Source organism: Labeo rohita, chromosome 10 (assembly GCF_022985175.1).
Source record: "Labeo rohita strain BAU-BD-2019 chromosome 10, IGBB_LRoh.1.0, whole genome shotgun sequence".
In the NCBI taxonomy this organism is placed as follows: Eukaryota; Metazoa; Chordata; class Actinopteri; order Cypriniformes; family Cyprinidae; genus Labeo; species Labeo rohita.
This window is the reverse complement of record NC_066878.1, coordinates 20,922,637-20,943,672: the sequence shown is the minus strand read 5'-3', so window position 1 is coordinate 20,943,672 and position 21,036 is coordinate 20,922,637. Positions and strand designations below refer to the sequence as shown.

The 21,036-nt window shown below is 36.2% G+C and overlaps 1 protein-coding gene across 5 annotated transcripts in view; it reads right to left on the bottom strand.

The window, feature by feature from the left end:
* Positions 1 to 1,327: 1,327 nt before the first annotated feature.
* The window catches only part of smad2 (SMAD family member 2), a 35,452-nt gene continuing 15,743 nt past the window's right edge, over positions 1,328 to 21,036 (bottom strand). For 3 of the 5 annotated variants that reach the window (XM_051121950.1, XM_051121951.1, XM_051121952.1), the window contains 7 exons: positions 10,411 to 10,604; positions 10,188 to 10,322; positions 10,013 to 10,087; positions 6,849 to 6,902; positions 6,473 to 6,685; positions 5,900 to 6,281; positions 1,328 to 3,413 (listed from right to left, as the gene is read on the bottom strand). In XM_051121950.1, the coding sequence (XP_050977907.1) occupies positions 3,290 to 3,413; positions 5,900 to 6,281; positions 6,473 to 6,685; positions 6,849 to 6,902; positions 10,013 to 10,087; positions 10,188 to 10,322; positions 10,411 to 10,604 (1,177 nt within the window). In that variant the 3' untranslated portion in view covers positions 1,328 to 3,289. Of the gene's footprint in view, positions 3,414 to 5,899; positions 6,282 to 6,472; positions 6,686 to 6,848; positions 6,903 to 10,012; positions 10,088 to 10,187; positions 10,323 to 10,410; positions 10,605 to 12,820; positions 12,911 to 21,036 lie in introns of all 5 variants that reach the window. The other 2 variants (XM_051121953.1, XM_051121954.1) reach the window with 2 other exon arrangements.

Sequence of the window (21,036 nt, the reverse complement as noted above, 5' to 3'; positions counted from 1 at the left end):
TATGTTAAATAATACAAATATCCTTTATACATTAATCCCATTTTATTAACCAGTGTCTTTGCTGCTGACCTTTGATAATCCAATTCAACCATACTAAGCAGCAAAAATTACTCAGTATAATCTAACATTTGTTTTCCCTTTTTTTATTGCTGAAGAATTGACATTTTTCTTCTGCGATCTACTGTACAGATGTGAATTCACTTTTCTCAAACCCTGAGGCTTTTGGTGTGAAAAGGCTTGTACATTTCCCAAAAATAGAACTTTTTATATTAAAAACAAACAAGCAAGTCCTGCCCAGATTTAAAAAGTAACGCAAAAGTACAGTAACACATTACTTTCCATAAAAAGTAACCAAGTAACGTAATTCATTACTTTTTTAGGGAGTAACTTAATATTGTAACGCATTACTTTTAAAAGTAACTTTCCCCAACACTGTTGACGTCTTTCCACGGTTGAAATAAAACACTTTATAATGTTCATTTCATGCTAATATAAAAAGTAGATATGAAAAGACAATCGGTTCATGTGTGCAGCTTGAACTGAGGAAATCTGTCACAAGTCACATTAAAGAGACAAAAACGGTACTGTTTGAATTTCTTTAAAATAAAACTTTATAAAAAAAAAATAATAATAAATTAAAGATTAGACTTACCAGAACCTGCTATGTCTCGTCTGTTGGCATATTGTCTGCTTCCTCTTTGCTCCGCGACGTATTTAACACTATGTGAGAACATGATGTGTAGTGTGAGAGCGCATTGTTTGTCGGACATAGCAACAGTAACTAAGGAGGGCGAGTTTTTGCGAACGGTCAATTGCCTTTTTTGTAAATTACAGCTTTACTGTTTCATCCAGTTTGGAACAGTATCTGGTCTTAATGCAAACAACAAACTAATGCCACACAAATGTGAGCTACCAGACAGTTGTAGGAATCTCACAGACACCTGCATATTCACTTTTTGTGGGAATCCTTCCAGGAACGCATGAAACTAGACACACCAAGTTCACTTTTGTATCCAGGACACATACGGTAGACAGGAGTATTCCTTTTGGATCCTTTGGCACCTTTTAATGTTTTTTTTTTCCCCCAATAAAGAGCACATTCGCTTACCACGCCAACGTTTGATTTAGCTACTTTAAGTATTTATTCCTTTTTTCAATCTTAAAATATTGCAAATTATATTATGATCGTCTCACATTAAGCATTATTTCCACCGAAGCCAACAATTTTCTCAAAAGTTAGTGTACTTACCCATAGAGCATGCTTGACATAACATACAAGTGGCATCATGAAATAAGAAAAACAATAGAAAAAGACTCCACACCAGCGTTAACATGAGAATTAAAACTTTTTATTAGTGTATTTATGAAGTCTGCATATGCAACACGCCTGAAAAGCTTATCGCCTGAAGTTCACGTCCTACCAATACATCTCTCTAATGGTAAAACAAGCTCACCAACTGTTAAATGCTTTGCAAAATAGGAGAAAAAAAAAAAAATAACAGAAAAAAGTAAAATAAAATTATATATACACATTTATATGCATATATGTCTGGTCCACTTTCAGTTCTATTTGGTTTTCTTTCCACACCCAGTCAAAAATGGCAAACAGAATGTTCCCAGTGTCTTAACGGCCGCTCGTCGGCTTTAAAAAAAACGGGCCACAACATCTTCGTCAGCTTTTTACTAGATGCACTTAAAGTACAATCGCAAGAGTAGTTAAGATCAATGAAGGAAAATATGGAGACAAAGGTGGGAAGAAGGGGAATGGATATTTGCAACGCCTGGTCACTGCCACAACAAGTAAAGAATAACAGACAGCTATATCACAGTCATTAGTAAAAGTTGTACAACGAGCACGCACACTAAAGTTGCACAGTTCTCCCTGTAAAAGCAACCTTTTTTTTTTTTTTTTAATTCCCCAATTGCAAACAAACAGAACCCGCGGGATTCGGGTAACCGCTTACACGGTATCGTGTCGTGAACGTGGGAGGAAAGCGACTAAAAGAAAAATTAAAGTCCGATGTACTTCAGGGGGTTCGAGATCAGGGCGAAACGTTAACCGGGACAACAGCTTGAATATCGAAAGCGGAGGAAGAGGAGAAAAGATAGTTGCGCTTATAAAAATTTCATGCTAAATAACGTTTTCGTATGATAGGACATCTCATTATGAAGCCATGTTCCTTTAAAAAGAGGGCATGATCTAAAAAAATATTCAATTCTAATAAAAAGGAAGAGAGCTTTAAAGATCTTAAATATATTTATATATAAAAATACATGAAAATACAAAAAGTAGCTAAAAGAAAGAGAAAGGGAAGAAAAAGAAATCTCGTAATCGTGTGAAGGATAACCTAGTTTATTAACACTTAAAGCTTAAATACTTGGATTTGTTTTTTAGGATTTTTTTTCGTTTTATTTTAAAGATCCGGACTGCGCGAGACGTTTTAACAACCTTCGAAAGGCCCTAAAAGAAGCCGCTTTCTGAAGAAACCAGACTCCAAAACCACTCCACGGCTAACTAGCGAGTAAAAAGTTCATTTCGAGGGGCGGCGTAAGGTTCGAATTGAACGTGGGGTCTTTTTTTTGCGTTTAACATTCTACACGTTTGAAGAAAAGAAGCATACAGCAGCATACCTCAAATCAAAGGCAACATTCTCATATAGTGGTTCGGGGGAAGAAATCGTAATAAAAATAAAGGAAAGTATCTTTTGGCATTACTGAAGAAATCAAAAACCATGATTAAGTCTCAACGTGTCAATCTACACAATAATAACGTGTATAAAAACAAAGAACGCGACTTTTTGCCAGAAAAAGTAACTCCTTGAACGACCGGATTGGGATCGGCATCCGTATTTACTTCATCGGGGGGAAAAGCCTTGCTGCTACAAGTGTGTGAAGTTGTTTACTGCCTTCTTGAACTTCCACACAACATACGCACCTTCCCTCCTTCGCGAAAACCGTCAAAATAAAATAGAAACCAATATACATTTCAAGTTCTACTACTAATACATTTAATATTGAGGGTTTATGAAAGAAAACAAGAGAGAATTAAAGGTGCATGAAGCTGATGAGACAGCAAGTGCTGCGTTCAGGTCCGAACGGAGAGAGAACATCAGTGTCGGGAGGACAGAGAGGATAGAGAAAGGCTCACGAGTACTATGAAAGAGAAAGAGGGGGGCGGGGGTCGAGTAAGTCTGTTGTTCTTCGAGTTGTCGGTTCATGTGATTGTAGAATCAGTCGTTTTGGGGGGGGGGGGAGGGGGAGCAGAGGACTGAGAGCTTGGTCACGGCGATTAGGACATACTGGAACAGCGTACGGAGGGCGAGCCCATCTGGGTCAGGACCTTGTCCAGCCACTGCAGGGGGCCGTTCAGGTGAAGCTCGATCCAGCAGGGGGTGCTCGTCACTGTCTGCCGTCTGCAACGAGAACCAACGGTCAAAGGATGCGTCGTGGAAAACACATTTCACTTTCAACAGCACACAGTAATGTATAGTTCTCGAATATTCATTTTGGAATGTGATCGCATGAGTTTTAAATCCTACTATGGTGAAGGCGTGGCTCATGAATATTAATTAGCACCAGAAAAAGTTGCATACCAATTAGGGATGTCACAATACTCAATATAAATATTGAACCGTTCGGTACGACATCCACAGTTCAATACGTGCTTGTGAATTGCGTTTTTTCGAATTGCATTTAAATAATTTCCTTGTTTTATTTCTCTCGAAATTTGCATGTGCACGTGATTTCACGTGCTGAGATGAGGAAACGCCTCCCTATTTATATTTGAAACAGCAACACACGCAGAGCATCTTCCATTCTAATGACATGCAATGATAAGCCTTTCTAAACCTGTTGTCCAACAAAAGAGAACATTGTAAGTTATTTTTACTTCACAGCATCAGTCGGGTGTTTGATTATAACTTCCTTTTGTGGTCTGATGTGGCTTCTTATCGTAGAATGAGGCAGACAATATTCTATACTGTATGTCTATTAGCAATGGCTTACAAATATATTTAAACATTATGAAAATACCCGAGATGGCTTGAAGAACACAAATAAACCATATATTATTGCAGACGAGTGTTTCTTGTCCTTACATTTCATCATTCAAAACATTTAACGTTATATCCTGATTTTATTCAGTTACAGCAATAGCGATGCCTTTATCCATATTAGAGATTTATTGGCTGGAACGTCATCAGTGTTTTCTCTTTGACGCATATGTGGATTTTCTGCACGAGGGTGCCCTCTGGTGTCCAGTATGAATGATCCTATTTTGTGTAAAAATCTGAAAAATAATACCTCTCGCGAAAGAAAAATTGAGCAGACATATAATAGTCCACGTCTCTTCCAGTGTACAGAGGTTTACAGGAGTGTTTTGATGTTAATTAGATGGCAAAAAAAACAAAACAAAACTGATGTGGCAAGCTATCAGAACCGAACCAAAAACTGTGGTTAAAAACCGAGGTATGTACTGAACTGTGGACTAACTTGTATTGTTGCATCCCTAATACCAACAACCTCATTGATATTCATGAGCTACGCCTTTGCCATGGTAGGACCAGTAGTATTTTTTACCAACCTGTACTATCGATACTGTATAAAAACTGGTATGGTTTCATTTCTTCCAGTTTTGTTATTGACTACATATTGAAAAAAACGCTACTTTTAAGTAGGTGGTAAGTGTCCTTTGTTTTAGATATCTTATTTGGTTGATGCATTTGCACTACCAGTCAAAAATTTTTGAACAGTAAGATTTTTAGTGTTGTTTTTAAAGAAGTCTCTTCTGCTCACAAAACCTGCATTTATTTGATCCAAAATGCAGCAGCAAAAAAAAAAAAAATAAATAAATAAATAAAGTACAACTGAAATATTTTTACCACTTAAAACAACTGTTTTCTATTTGAATATTTTTTTTTAAATGTAATTTATCCCTGTGATTTCAAAGCTGATTTTTTAGCATCATTACTCCAGACACATGATCCTTCAAAAACAATTCTAATATTCTGATTTGCTGCTAAAAAAAAAAAAAAAAAAAAAAAAAAACATCTTTTGTAACATTATAAATGTCTTTATCAATATCTAGCACTTAAGTTGATCACATTGCTGATCAACTTAAAGCATACTTGCTAAATAAAAGTATTACTTTCTATAAATTCTTTCCACCAAAAAAATAAAAAATAAATAATACCCAAACCACTATTAAGTCTCAACGTGTCAATCTACACAATAATGTGTACAAAAACAAAGAACGTGACTTTCTGCCAGAAAAAGTAACTCAACTTTTAAATGTGACGCTGAAGACTGGAGTAATGATGCTCAAAGTGTTGCTTTGAGTGTTTTAAAATGTAATTTATTTCTGTGATTTCAAAGAGAAAGCAGTTACTTTAAATAGTAAAAATATTTCATAGTTTTACTGTTTTTGCTGTACTTTGGATCAAATAAATGCAGGCTCTGTAAGCAGAAGAGGCTTCTTTTAAAAAAAAAAATTAAAACTTTAAAATATTACAAAAACTGCTCAAAATTCAACTGGTAGTGTAACACAAGCTCTGTCAAAACATGAAAACTGATGACAAGTTTAACACTTATTTATAGGGCTGCACGATTAATCGAATGCGTTTATGAGGCGCGCTTAGTCAGTAAAGCCGGTACTTTGGCATTCGATTATGAGCGCGATTTGGCGTAGCTTGTCAGTGATTTACGGCTCTGTGTATTAATTGCCGCTCCAGCTGAACGCACCTGATGGAGCTTTACTACTAATCAAAGTACCGGCTTTACTGACTACGCGTGCCTCATAAACACATTTGATTAATCGTGCAGCCCTACTTATTTAAGAAATAAATAACATGAAAATAAATCATTGTCAGAATTGTCAGCGAGGTGTTTTGACGGTCCATACCTGTACTCGGCTCCCCAGCCTTTGACAAAACTCATGCGAATAGTGCACATCCTGGTCAACTGATATACAGCCTCAAAGCCCTGGTTCACCGACTGAGCCAGCAGTGCCGCAAACTCCTGGTTATTGAAGATCTTCAGGTTACAGCCTGAGAAAGAGGATATCATTACGTCATAACGCTTGACGTAAATTTCTAGATGGTGGACGGATGGCACAGGTGACAATGAAAAATGAATGAATCTCTTACCTGGAGGGATTTTACAGACTGTTGCAGGGTGCCAGCCATACCTCTGATTACAGTTAGGGCTTTGAACAAAGATGGCGCTATCGCTAAGACATTCGGCAAACACTTCCCCACCAATATAATACAGCCTGACCCCTCGTCCTAATAAAAAAAAAACAATACAAAATAAGTTGTTTTGGACCCCACTGACTTTCATTGTACAGACAAGGACTTTCTTCAAAACATCTTCTGTAGAAGAAAGCAAGTCATGATCGAATAAAATATGCCAGTTTTAATTTCTGGGTGAACCGTTCCCTGAAATGACACTGAAACACTTGATAATATCTCGGTACCTATGTGTCTCCGGGTCATCTCCACGGTGGCGTTGCGGTTGACGTTAGACAGCAGGCCCAGGCAAAAGCGCTCTGAATTGGAGGGGTCTGTGAAGCCGTCCACAGTGAGGGAAGGCTGAGAGGCGTGGAATGTTTCTCCGACCCGCTGGTTTAGTTCATAGTAAGCTATGGAGCACCAAAACGCGGGCTCTGAGTAAGTCACTGGCTGAAGGTCTGCAACAGAGTCGTAAAGACCAAATGTTAAGAACAACCTGACAAACTCAAATGTACTGTGCAGAGCCAATGTATGACTACGGAAGTATAAAAGCATGATCTCTTAAAATAAGAACTTTGAAGATGCATTTAGAATGAGTTTAAGCACTTAGTAAGATCTTACCCATGCCATGATTGACAGGCGAGAGTGTGCTTGGTGACAGTTCCGCAGGAGAACCTGACAAAAAAAAAAAAAAAAAAAAGAAAGGTTTCTTACAATATCAAGGGTAATGGCAATACAAGACGAAATCGTTTTTTTTTTTTTTGGTGCTTGCCCATGTAAAATGTCATCACTGGTAGAGTGTTCACCGATACAGCTCCATAGGTGCATCCTTCAATGGGATTTATTAGTGCAAGGACCCTATTAGAATTGCTCTGTTTCTTCTTATTATGAATCACAGTTTTGAGGGTCTGAACATGCTTGAAAACTCACAAAACTTTGCACACGCATCAGAAGTGATATGGGTTTCAGAAGTGGGTGTGGCAAAATGGCTCGACAGCGCTACCTATACACTTTCAACAGAGTGCGCCTCGAGCTACGTTTCATGTACATGTATGAAAATTGGTACACACATGTACCTCACCAATACCTACAAAAAAGTCTCTTGAAGCAAAATTCGAAAACTAACAGGAAGTCGGTTATTTATTTTCTCAGCAAATTTTGTGCCATTTTCAGGCATCATAGTTGAACTCCTCGTAGAGATTTATACAGATCAACACCAAAATTGGTCAGGCTAGTCTAAAGCCCTTTGTGACATTAAATTGCTAAGATCTAGAGTTTTCATTGGAGGGCGTGTCCGTGGCGGCCTGTCAAGTTTCGATGTTTCGCCATGAGTGAACAGTCAGTCAGAGCGTAGGATTTTTGAGTCCTCTACAGGAGAGGGCTGTTCTCAGCACCACCGATTTGCACTTCTTCAGCAAAACGAAAAGCAATAGTTCGTATTTCATTTCTAAAGTCTTTACTGTGCTGTAAATTGTATTATTAAGCAACATAAGGACGAGATGTCAGTCAGCTGCGTCAGCAGCAGTTGTTCCGCAGGATGGAAACACCTTTTGCCTTGCAAAAAATAAATGGATTTTATTGCTTATTATACAGAGTTTAATCTTAAAATATGTTCTCTAATGTCTGTACTGTTTGTTTACGGCCAGGTTTTGGAGTCAGTCGCGCCATCTTTCAGCCACGAGTGAAACGTGAGGCTGCAGTCTGAACAGAGCGAACAGCAGCCCTTCACCGGCTCAGATTTCAGCGACACACCGGCATGAGAATTAGCGCTAATTTGGTAAAAAGCGATTACAGAGAACGGTCGAATGCAGAAATTAAAATTCTACGTTTAAAGGGGTCCTGTTATACTCTTTTACAAAATCTTGATTTTGTTTTGGGGGTGTACTAGAACACGCTTTCATGCTTGGTGGTTCAAAAAACACATTATTTTTTACATAATTTACATTATTGCAATACATCTCTCTGAGCCTGGCACAAATGGCTTGATTGGTTCCAGGTTTAATGAAGGCCCGCCTTCGAAAAATAAAATGCGTTGTGATTGGTTAGCTGTCCCACTGCGTTGTGATTGGCGAACAACAGATGGTGTTTCAGTACTGCCACACCTCTTGTTAAAGAAGCAAGTTCCGTGTAAAACTGTTAGCGCAAGCTAAAGTGATTCTTACGTTTTAAACATTGATTTTTTTTTTTTCTCCACAAAAACGCATTGATTTGCTACAGAAGGCATTTACTGACCCGCCAGAGCCGTGTGAGGCACTTTTTTTTTTTTATTATGGATGGATGCACTTTTTTGGACTTGGTTTTGGACTGATGAGGAGAAACATCCATCTATGCCGTTCTAAAGCTTGGGAGTGCCAGTTCATTCGTCTGAAAGAAGGAAGTCATATACACCTAGGATGCATGGAGGGTAAGTACATAATGCACTACAGTAGTGTTGGGTCCTATCATCAGCCCGCGAGATGGCCAATACATGATATTATCTGCTAATTTATTTAATCATTTTAAATATTTAGTTTCATTGCCCGAAACCAGCTCCAGCATAAGGCTAAAAGCAGCCTAACATTATCAAAGAACATCAAGACTGAGTAACCTAGCCTATTCTAGTGCAAGTTTATGCATTTAAAAAAAACAAAAAAAACACTTGCATTATAAGTGAAGCTAACGTTATCTACACTGTATGATGAATGAATATCTTACCACACACTGAACACGTCTGCGGCATGTTATGCTCCGACGCGTCCACCGGAGTAGATCGCGGCCACTCTAGTCAATGCTTACGTTTATACCCACCGCGCTGCGACTCGAAGCGTCTTACAGAAGCTGCTCTCCATCGCTAAAGTTAGGCTAATCCTCCACCTCATCCTTCCCCTCCTCCTAACCATTTGAATTTCCATAGGCGGGATTTAATTTAATGATATTCTAATGGACCGCATTGTGACATCATTGCATGCGGAAAACAAACGTTGTAGTCCAAAGGAGCCGTTCGTTGTAGTTCTTGGAAAGAGATTTTTTAAAAACAAAATCTCTCCCTTTGGAGTGGACTTTGAGATTTGTAACTTTGTAGAGCTTTATGCCCAAAGATACACACCACACACTGACTAAAGTTCAGAAAGTGAAAAAGCATAATAGCACCCCTTTAAATGTTACATTTTTATGTCTAAAATGCTAGTTAAACACATTTAAATGTAATCTTGTAAACTATGCTGTATTCACCCAAAACAAAATTCAATTTGTCTTGTATTTTGTCCATGTGTTTTTGCTTAATAATAAATGTTCATCTTTTGATTATTGCTGTCGCTTCTAGTAATTCTGTGTGCATTTTTATAAGTTCCAATCCATTTTAAACCAGAAATCTAATCATTTTTGAACAAGTTGACTTAAAATAACTCAGCATGTTTGGTAAAAACATTTAACCCAACCAGCTGGGTCAAAATAACCCAGTATGTGTTCTGTCCAATATTTACCCAGCGCTCAGTTGCCAAATAACCAAAGTTGGGTTGTTTTTAACCCAGCATTTTTTAGAGTGTAACCACTAACAAAGTCAGCAAGTGTATGATGCCTAGTTTTTAAAATCTGGTCACATTTTAAAAGTTGCATAGTGTACTAGAAAAAACACTTTCTTCTTTCCAAGGAGGTTTCAGAAGTTCATTATCCAACTTTAAGTATGGAATCACAGAAGTTACTTTGAGGAAAATCTGGAGCTTGGAAAAAGCACATTGTGCTTTACTGCCTAAAGTGCAAACACACGTCTGTCATTCCCATGTAGTGGTGTCACTGTGGAAATGTACCTGTGTCCATACTTTGATTCATCTGCTGGTCGCTGGCCTCCCCATCCTCACTGATGTATCCCGGTGGAGGAGTTTCTAAAAACATAGAAATAAAACTTGTTAGAACTATTACAACACCCAGTCTTCGGCCACAAATTTCTAAGCAAGGCACACTGTGTGAAGTGTGTGTGCTTACCTGGTATATAATTGTTAGGAGGCTCGATCCCTGTTGGGAAGTTGGTGTTTTCAGGTATGGAGTTGGTGTAGTCGTCCAGAGGCGGCAGCTCAGTCAGGATCTCCGTGTGTCTTGGCACGAGGACAGGAGGAAGAACTACAGGAGCGAACGCGATTGAATCAACACTCAAAAAGTATGTAGTTGTATTTGTTCGAATGGCACTCGCTGTCACCAGTTTCCATACCTGGCGTCTCCACCCGCTGGTAGTGGTAGGGGTTGACGCAGACTTCATCCTTCTTGAGGTTGAAGGCGTACTCGCAGGTCTCGATGGCGCGCAGCTCGTGATGGCTGTGCAGGTCGGGCCATCGCCACAGGCGGCAGTAGATGACATGAGGCAGACCTTTGCGGTGAGACACTTGCAGACGCCCGTCCAGAGATCTGACCCGAGCGTCCACAGAGAGAGGGACGAGAGAAATGGAAGAGAGGGAGCGTGCCAAATGACCAGAGAAAGACATGCATGGATGGAGGGAAGAGGGGAGATGGTGAGATTAGATGGCAAGTCATCACCAACAATAGAGACACAAACTTCATCCGTTATGACTCAAACATCTGAACGTTTAGCTACAATAACAGAATGTTAATACTTTAAATCACTGGTTCTCAACTGGTGGTTGGTGACCTAAGAAATGGGTGATGTACGAAAGAAAAATAATTCTAAATGCAACTAACTGTATAACCGTGCCAGGGTTTTAAAATGTGGGAAAATTTCAATTTTACTATTAATATGCATCCAATCAAAATGCATAACTGTACTTAAGATACCAGTCAAAAGTTGAGCCAGTAATTACTTTTTTTACAGTACAGTACTTTTTTTTTTTTTTTTTTTTTACAGTTTTTTACAGTAATTACTTACTTTTTTTTTTTTAATGTTTAAAGTTAAATGTTCACCAAGGCTTCATTTATTCAATCATCAAAATACAGGTTTTATTTATTTATGTACTTTCAAATTTAAATATTTTATATTTTTTTTTTATGCTCAAGCCTGCATTTATTTGATAAAATAGTTAGAATTTTTTTTCATATTTTCTATTTTATTCATTATATACATATTTTATAATGAAACTTATTTTACGCCCACCAAGCCAGCATTTATTTGATAATCAAATAAATACATAATAAATAAAATCAAATAATAATTAATAAATATTTTAATTTGATATATTACTTACATATTTTATAATGAAATTTATTTTATGCTCACTCAGCCTGCATTTATTTCACAATAAAAATACAGTTTAATAAATAAATTTTTAAATTTGATATATTACTTACATATTTTCTAATGAATTTATTTTATGCTCACCCAGCCTGCATTTATTTCATCATAAAAATTGTTAAATAAATACATTTTTAATTTGATATATTATTTACATATTTTATAATGAAATTTATTTTATGCTCACTCAGCCTGCATTTATTTCATAATAGTTAATAATAAATAAATACATTTTATTTGATATATTTACATATTTTATAATGTAATTTATTTTGCTCTCCAAGCCTGCATTTATTTTATAATAAAAATAGGTTTTAATAGATATAATTTTTTATTTATATTTTTACATATTTCAAATGTATTTTATGCTAACCAATGCTGCATTTATTTGATAACCAAAATAGTTTAAATAAATTTTTATATTATATATTATTTACATATTTTATAATGACATTCATTTTATGCTCACAAAGCCTGCAGTTATTAATCAAAGTAGTTTAAATAAATAAATAAATAATATATTTTCTTTATTATTTACATATTTTACGATGACATTTATTTTATGCTTACAAAGCCTGCAGTTATTTGATCAGAATAGTTCAAAAAATAAAACAAAAAAATATAAATACATTATCTTATATATCTACATATTTCACAACGAAATATATGCTCACCACGACTGCATTTATTTGATCATAAAATTTTTTTTTAATAAATAAATATTAAATAAATCATTTTTATATTTTATGCATTTATATAGTTTGATTTGAAATGTTCATGACATTAAATATCATTCTATTCTATGTTTAAAAGAACAGCATTTATCTGAAATAGAAATCTTTTGTAACAAATATTTTTACGATCACTTTAGCAATATGAATATATCCTTACTAAATAATAGTATTAACTTAATTTTTTTTTAAAGTAATAAAAACTTACTGACCACAAAATTTGGCACAGTATATATAAAAAGAAAAAAAAAAAAAAAAAAAAAAAGAGATATAAAAAGTGTTTATATAAATGTAAATATAAACAGTTCATGCATAAATTCAGGATACTGTCATAAGCTGGGTCACCAAATAAAAAATAAAAATCAACAAAACCAGTTGAGAACCACCGTTTTAAACATCTTGCTTTAGCGAAGTGAATGTATGAATTATGAAAACGTGTCCATCTGCTTTAAATCTACTGTAACATTTAGAATTAAAACTCTACAACAACAAAAGTGATTCCATCTTCAAGATATTTAACGTAAAAATCAAGTGTAAAGAAGCGCGTTAAAATGTTTATTCACGGCCCCTGGAGCCCCCTGTGCTCGTTCAGCCCCACCTGTGTCTCGTGGGGTGAGTGTGGCACAATGTCAGGAGAGGATATTCACCTGGTTTGGTCAGGGTAGCTGTAAAGGCCTGAGGTATCCCACTGTTCTATCGTATTTGGTGTACTCAGTCCCCAAATTTCAGAGCAATTGCTGTGCACAGAAAGTAAACAAACAAAAACAAAAAGAAAGAAAAACAAAAACACAAAGAAACAAAAAATGATAAACATGGGGCATGATTCATTCAAAAATACCAAGATGAAGTACCATGGCGGGATAATCGAAGGGCATCGTTTCTTTTATTCGAGATGCTTCGCGCGGGTCGCGCCCGAAGCCGGCGAACAACGCGGCCCACCTCCAATAAAAGAAGCCTCTCTAATGGAAAATTCACATATAACAGTGAGATGAGAAAACCGAAGAGAAACTGACAAATGTTTTTAAAGTTACAGATAGGGCTGGGCGATATATTGAGCGTTCGCAATATAATCGCAATGAAAAAGCATGTCAATGTGTTTCCATATTTACTGAAACATTGTAATAAATTTAGCTATAACTTTTCCCATTCATTAAGTGGAAAAACAAATGCCTCTATTTTAAATACACTACTTTAGATGTTTAAAAACATGTCGATATCTAATATCTGCTGATATTTTCTACATCGCCCAGCTCTAGTTACAGTGCATCATCTGTTCCCCGGTCATCATGCGGTGTGTTATGAGACGAACAGGGCAATTAACGTTATAAGAGACGTTTCATTCAGGGGTTGGATTTCACATCAGATATTTAACAACATTTAAACATGCAGCACAGGACAGGAGCCTATGACCTACTGTCGTTCGACTACATCACACATTTAAGATAAAGAACGCTATCAGTCAATCAGACAAGCACACAGACCTTCGGTAGCTCTGAAAAAGAAACATGGGATGAGAAACAGACAAGGTGACGTGACAGGAACAGGACTCGCACAGACTTGATATGTGATGAATGAAGTTTTGGCCCCCTGTGGTTTAACCGTCTCTGAAAAGGGACTCGAACACGTGCCAGACTCCACCAGCGACCCGTTCTTATCATAAGTGCGCTTGAGAACCTTTGCAAAAACTGAGATTGATTGATTTCACTTGTTAAAGTGTTCATTTACATTTTCTTCTGCAGCAGCGGCCCTGTGGGCTACAGAAGTATTTTTCCTATATACACAAACTGGCAAATGAAAATTAATATAGCTTTGCTGTACAGACAGTCACTTAAAGGGGTCATCGGATGCTAAGTTCACCTTTACATGTTGTTTGAACATTAATGTGTTTTAACAGTGTATGTACAAATCTACCCTATAATGAATTTTTTTTATCTGTAAAAATAATATCCCCTTTTTCAAATCGAGCCGTTCTCAGATGCCTTATGTTGTGGCGTCACACCCACAGAGGCCGCTCCCACGATAGTTGATTGACATGAGCGTTTTACCTCAGACCAGCTGTAACAGTCAGACCTTTGTTTTGATGCTGGAGCAGGGATGTAAGTTAGACAAGAATATCTCAGATTGAGTGATTGAGGTGTTGTGTTGCTGGATGTAATAATGAACATAGTGGTCGTCATTTACTCCCGACATCTGAGCCACTGAAGATGCAGTGGATTACGTTTGTTTGTGAAGGGAATGCACCTCCTGATCTACATATATCCATGTTCACGCGAATCATTCGTGATCCAGCTTCACTTACAGCAGAAGTGAGTTTAAGGGGTTTTTTTTATGAATCTCTGCGATCGCCTTTCCTAATAATGTGCTAGTTAGCAAGTTTAGCGGCTAAATGCAGCTAAAGTAAACATGTTCGTCACTCCATAGAGAGAAGAGAGGGGCGGGGCGAGCAGAGCTCATTTGCATTTAAAGCAGTCTCGACCAGAATGAGATGATTTTTGCAGAGCTGATTTTGACAAGGTAAAAATGGTGTTGTTTGACAACCATTGAGAATTTTTAACCAAAGTATATTATAAACTTTTCATTAAGACCCTAAAGAATCATATCAACTTGTGGAAAATGGGCATCCGATGACCCCTTTAATGGAGAAAGAAAACCAGCCTCATGTATCCAATGCAAGTCTAAGAACATTGCCTCAATGCAAAAACAATGTACTGATATATATATATATATATATATATATATATATATATATATATATATATATATATATATATATATATATATATATATATATATATATATATATATATATATATATATATATATATATATATATATATGTATATATATGTATATATATATATATATATATATATGTATATATATGTATATATATATATATCAGTACATTGTTTTTGCATTGAGGCAAGGAAGCCGATGCTGATGCCGAGGAAGAAGGGTCTTATCTAGCGAAACAATTGGTTATTTTCATTTAAAAAAAATAAAATAAAAATACAATTTAAATACTTTCTAACCTCAAATGCTCGTCTTGCCTTTCTCTCCCTGAACTCTGTGTATTCTGGTTCAAGACAGTTAGGGTATGTCGAAAAACTCCAATCGTATTTTCTCCCTCAACTTCAAAAATCATTTCAAAATCATCCTACATCACTGCAGAAGTACCGACACAGTCTTTGCAAAGTGAACATGCAAAGAAGATCAAACACCCTTAACAAAAAAGGTAAAATAGTGATATAGGACGATTTTTAAGTCGAGGGAGAACATGAGATGGGAGTTTTTCCACATACACTAATTGTCATGAACCGGGAAAAAAAAGCAGAGGCAGTGTGAGACAAGACGAACGTCTGACATTAAAAAGTATATAAATTGTATTATTTGTATGAAAATAACCGATCGTTTCGCTAGAAAAGACCCTTCTTCCTCGGCTGGGATCGTTTACAACCACATTTGTGATCGTTTGAAGCCGCATTTAAACTGTATTTTGGAAGTTCAAAATCGGGGCACCATATCAGTCCATTATATGGAGAAAAATGCTGAAATGTTTTCCTCAAAAAACAATTTCTTTACGACTGAAGAAAGAAAGACATGAACATCTTGGATGACAAGGGGGTGAGTACATTATCTGTGAATCTTTGTTTTGGAAGTGCACTTCTCTAAATCAAAACACAATATGGACTAGTATCTGTAAATATTAAGCTGCAAAAAGTCTATTTAAATATGAATCCAGCATGTTTCCCTGTAAATGAATGGTGCAGACACGTGGTTTTGTTTACTACATGTACTGAAGCACCCGTAACGTTTGCTGTGTTTTCAGCCTCTTCCACCTCAATATATGAGGACAAAATTACATGAACAACATCCACATCTGCTCTGAGAGTACTTAATGAGCATTTTACGATTTAATTTGAATAAAACTATCATATCTTTTACACACAGTAACTTAAAGGTCCTCATGGCCACCTGTCAAAATAAAAGTTTGGTTTAACTTGAATTTGTCAGAAATATATTACTATTGAGTAGAATGTAACACCACCACTGTTACTACTACTACCACCAAAACGATTAAAACCTTTTTTTTTTTTTTTTTTTTTAAATCCTAATCTAATCACGACAAACTATATATCGTTGGAAATGTCTAAGACTCCTAAATAAATTTTTACAACTGTTCTGTGTTACAAATTATGTAGGAAAAGTAATAGATTAATTTACAACAAGAGTGCACCTCAGAAATCCACATCATAACAGGAGTTTTGACCTGTGTCACAAAAAGACGCTCTTCATTGCCTTTTTCCCTGTCACGCTTTAGAAATCATAAGAAATTATATATCTGAAATCTTTAAATCTCAAAATTCATCCTATAAAATAATTAAAATTCATGCTATTTCAGATTTAATCATCCCCAGAATCACACCTAACAACTAAATGAATTGCAGTTAGTCACTTTACAAGTGGGTCAGTTGGTATCATCCTAATTTCTTGGCCAGAATAAGCTAATATAAAATGGCAACTGTAAGAAAATTAGACCAATTAAACCTATAAGTCAAATTAGACTTTTAAATTATAGGTTAGTAGTACCAATATAAACATATAATAATTATATAATAATGCTACCATACAATGAATTCCCAGTATTATCAGCTCAAAGGCACCATTTTATTCTTAGGTCTCATTTAGTGATGGTTAAATCTGAAATAGTTGAAAGCACAATGATATACAGGCATGGCAAGAACTATACTAACCACTGCTTTTCAGCAAAACTTCAGAAGGAACCATAAAGCAAAGAAAAACACTATTCACAAAGAACACGTCTAAAAGACAAGACGCAGCAATAAAGAAAGGTTTTAAAAAAGCATAATACAAAACACAGAACACAAGAATTTTAAAACACACTTGTGAGATGTAACATCAACAGATACATTTAATGACAAATATATTTCTCTCTAGGCTCTTTTTAGCTTCACGAAATGGTAAATAATGGAGAAAAAGTTATAACAGACATCCACTATGAGTGCCTCCTCCACCACATTGCCATCAAATAAATCAATTTCCATACCAACATGCTACTGTAAACAAAAGCTTACAACACTTGCCCCGCCTCCGGGGTCATCTGATTGGTCCACTGTGTTGTAACGGACACTGATGAGCAGCGCTACATGTAAAAGTTGAAACTCTTCTAACGTGACGTCTTAAAAATGCAGCACTCGTTTGAGACTCATTTTGAGCACAACAGCTAAACAGCACGTGTTTAGAGCACCAATGGAAAAGTGGAGCACTGGAATGGAAAAAACGCATTCTGTGTGGCCCCTTAAACTGTTGCGCAAGTCAATTGAATAATAAGCAAACAACATCGTAGTATGTCTCTTGATTGTTTGCTCCAAGAGTTCATTTTAATTCAAACAGTTTTAAAGCAAAATATTTTTTTTTTAAAAAACGCTGTTTACCAGTTTCTGACACTGTTTTATTAATTTAGTATAAATGTGTTAACGCAGTATATTGCCTCTTAAAAGTCTTTTAACAAAGTGGGAGCAATTTGTAGTCATCATTTACTCAACCTCATATTACTCCAAAACCATAAGATCTTTGAAACTCGAATGAAGACATTAATAAAACACTGTAATTCCATTGCAAGTCCATTCCACCAAAACTTTGACACCTCAAAATGATAACACACAAAGCACATTAAATACAGCAAACACAGTAGGGGTGGGAGGAGAGGGGGAGAGGGAAAAAAAATAAAAAATAGATTCTCAGATGCATCACGATTCTCTCTTCAACGATTCTGAATGTTTCAGAATAGATTCTGAGCTCGTTTTTTTTCCTGCATGTGGCACGTGCGCTAGAGACGTGGTGGGCTTCATTGCACAGAATTTGCACTGTGACAAGCGTCTTTCACATCGAACGTGGAAAGTGTTCTATTTCTATAAGTATTCTATATATAACTATATATAGAACTATATGTAACTAGATCTATATGTAACCATTTTGAACTTTAAGCGTGGCGTACGCAGTTTAGGTGCACGCTTTGGTCGACGCAGAAACGAGTCGTCCTCAAGTGACGCAAGCAATTGCAATAAATGGGTTTCATAGCGTAGCGCCTTCCGCAAGCGCACTACTTGACAGTCTTTGCCTCCACCCGCCGTGTTTTACTTTAGAAATGCTTTCATTAATGCCGTTTGGAATGCAGTACTATTAGAAGCACGGACTTTCACGTGCGCTTTGTGTTTGGTGTCCTGAAGATCGATTGCGGCTGCAGTTAAATGCACTTCCATTTTCGAATACTTTTATATGAAACTGATGTTCACACAGTCAGTTATGTTTTCAGAGCAGGACAAAACATTTGATATATCAACAGATCTGTGCATTAGTGTGAATACAGTCTGTTAAAGCTGCCACTGTCTGTGATCTCATCAGTAATCAAACGGCAATAATGCAGAGGAAAAAAGAAAAACCCATAACTATTGTCTGAAGACTTTCAGATACTTAAAGAACACTTATTTTAAATAAGTGACTGTTTTAAAAAGTAGCCTGTTTATATAATAAAAAAAAAATAAAGTTTGCACAAAATAAATTTAATATAAATGAAAATGTACCCAAGTGCAGAAATACTAAAAACTGAGAATGTGATGTATATTGAGTTGATAATGAACTGAATCATGAAATCAGTGAATATTCACACTCCTACTTTTAAGATGGCAGTACTGACATACAGAGATCACAACTATAAACAAAAATCAAAGAAACTGCAAATTTAGTTAATATGTAAGGTTGTAAAGATGTATTTGCACAGCAGAATTATTATTTGGGGAAAAATGTAGATCAAAAATCATTTTGGAATCGGATCGTGACTCCCAGAATCGGAATCGGATCAGGTCGTGAAGTGCCTGAAGATTCCCACCCCTAAAACACAGAACCTCAAATTTGCTTGCTTGCTTGACATGCAAGAACTAGCTTGAATACTCAATTCATATAGATTACTTTAAAACAATTCTTAATTCACTTTTTGAAGCATTACAGTTTTGGTTGCATGGACTTTCAAAGAAGGGAGAAAAATGTTTTGAATTTCACTAAAAATATCTTCATTTGTGTTTAAAAGATGAGCCTTATTGAGCCTCGTTGGCTTAGAACGACGTGATGTTGAGTAAATGATGTTTTTTCCATTTTGGTTGAACTCTTTAACCAACTTTAAAAAGAACAATTTGTCATGTTTATGTCTTGAAACTCCAAGCAGCCATCCCAACACTGAGAACAAGCATTTATACAACAAACCAACCAACAATAAAACACTTAAGGAGACAAAAGGAGTAAGAAAGACAACCCTCGAAGAGAACATTAACATTAGAGCAGGTTATGTGAGCGCCGCGTGTATCGCTAACCCTCGACCTGTACACTCACTGCTACCTGATGTCAAAAGTTAATGAGACCGACCCTGATGTAACAAAGTCACCCGAGATATTGTGCGGAGTATAACGTGTCCTTATTCCTTCAGGAAATTAAGATTTCATGATGTCCAGAGAACATGATCGATAGCAACTTTTAGTCAGCGCCAGGCCAACGAGAAAACTCAACAAATTTTAAAAGGTGATAAACTACAAGTACAGAATTATACTCAGTTATAGCATCAGGGCTCTTCTTTCTTACTTTTCTTTTTAGGAGCACTTGTGCAATTAAATTGAATTTAGGAGCACAGTCCAGGGCTCGAAATGAACTTTTTTACTTGGTAGCACTGGCGCACCCAAATTCAAAAAGTTAGGAGCACCCAATGAATATTAAAGGGCACCACAACGGCCAGCAGCATCCTGATGATTAATAGCTTCACCAGTCAAACCTGATCCTGAATTCTTTACCACACACTTCTTTTTAGTAATGCACTGATCTTGATTCTTCATGGCCCATTCTGATTGCCGATGCAAAAAAAGGGGGCTATTTTAATAATTAATTATTGTCTTTAAAAAGGGACAAGAAAGAATGGAAACATGAGTACATGAACAAGATGTTTCTTTTCTCTGTTGCAGGTCAAACTCTCTATAGCCATTTAAATTAGAGGAAACCACTGCATTTTTAAACATAATCCACACAAAGATGCTGCATGCATGAGCTGTTTCTGATTTAAATTAGATTACAATTTCAACATCTGAAGCAAAAACAGAATGGTCTGACAGACTTTAGCTTTGTGAAATTATGCTACATAAAACACCTGGGCCAAACCACACATGAAAGATAACTTACTCCAGTACAGGCGCTGTTTGACGGGCTTTTTATTTATTTATTTATTTTATTTATTTTTTTGAGTGCGCACGCTTCAAATGTAAGCTCATGTCAGAACAGCACGCGAATGAAATGTTTAAGCGGCAAGGTTTAAAGTACATGCAAATAAAGTACTTGTATGATTGCAAATAAGTGCAGTGTTTAGTGAGTGGAATTCTGCTGCTGAGAAAACATTTGGTGTGAATGTATGTAGCGTTAGACGGAGGCACCAGAACTGCAACTGATAGAATGTGCACTGTAGCACAATAGGCCTATACTTTATTTATTCAATAATAGCAGATCGCAGAGATATTTTAATAGTCAAGGATCGAGAGTGTTCATACTACATACCCCTAAGTGCAATTCAGTGCAAATCTGGAACAGAGATTAGTTGAAAGAAAACGTCTGGAGCAAAAAACGTCCGGTTCCGAGTTCCAACGGAGCGAAATGTGAGTGATTGACGGCTAATACCTAAAATCTGCATTAAAGCTAAAAATGCAAAGATGAAGTTTAATTGGTTATGTAAGCTCATGTTTGATAGAACGGCTCACTGCAGTCATATACTGTGCACTACTTATATTATAATATTAACTTTTTGTTTATT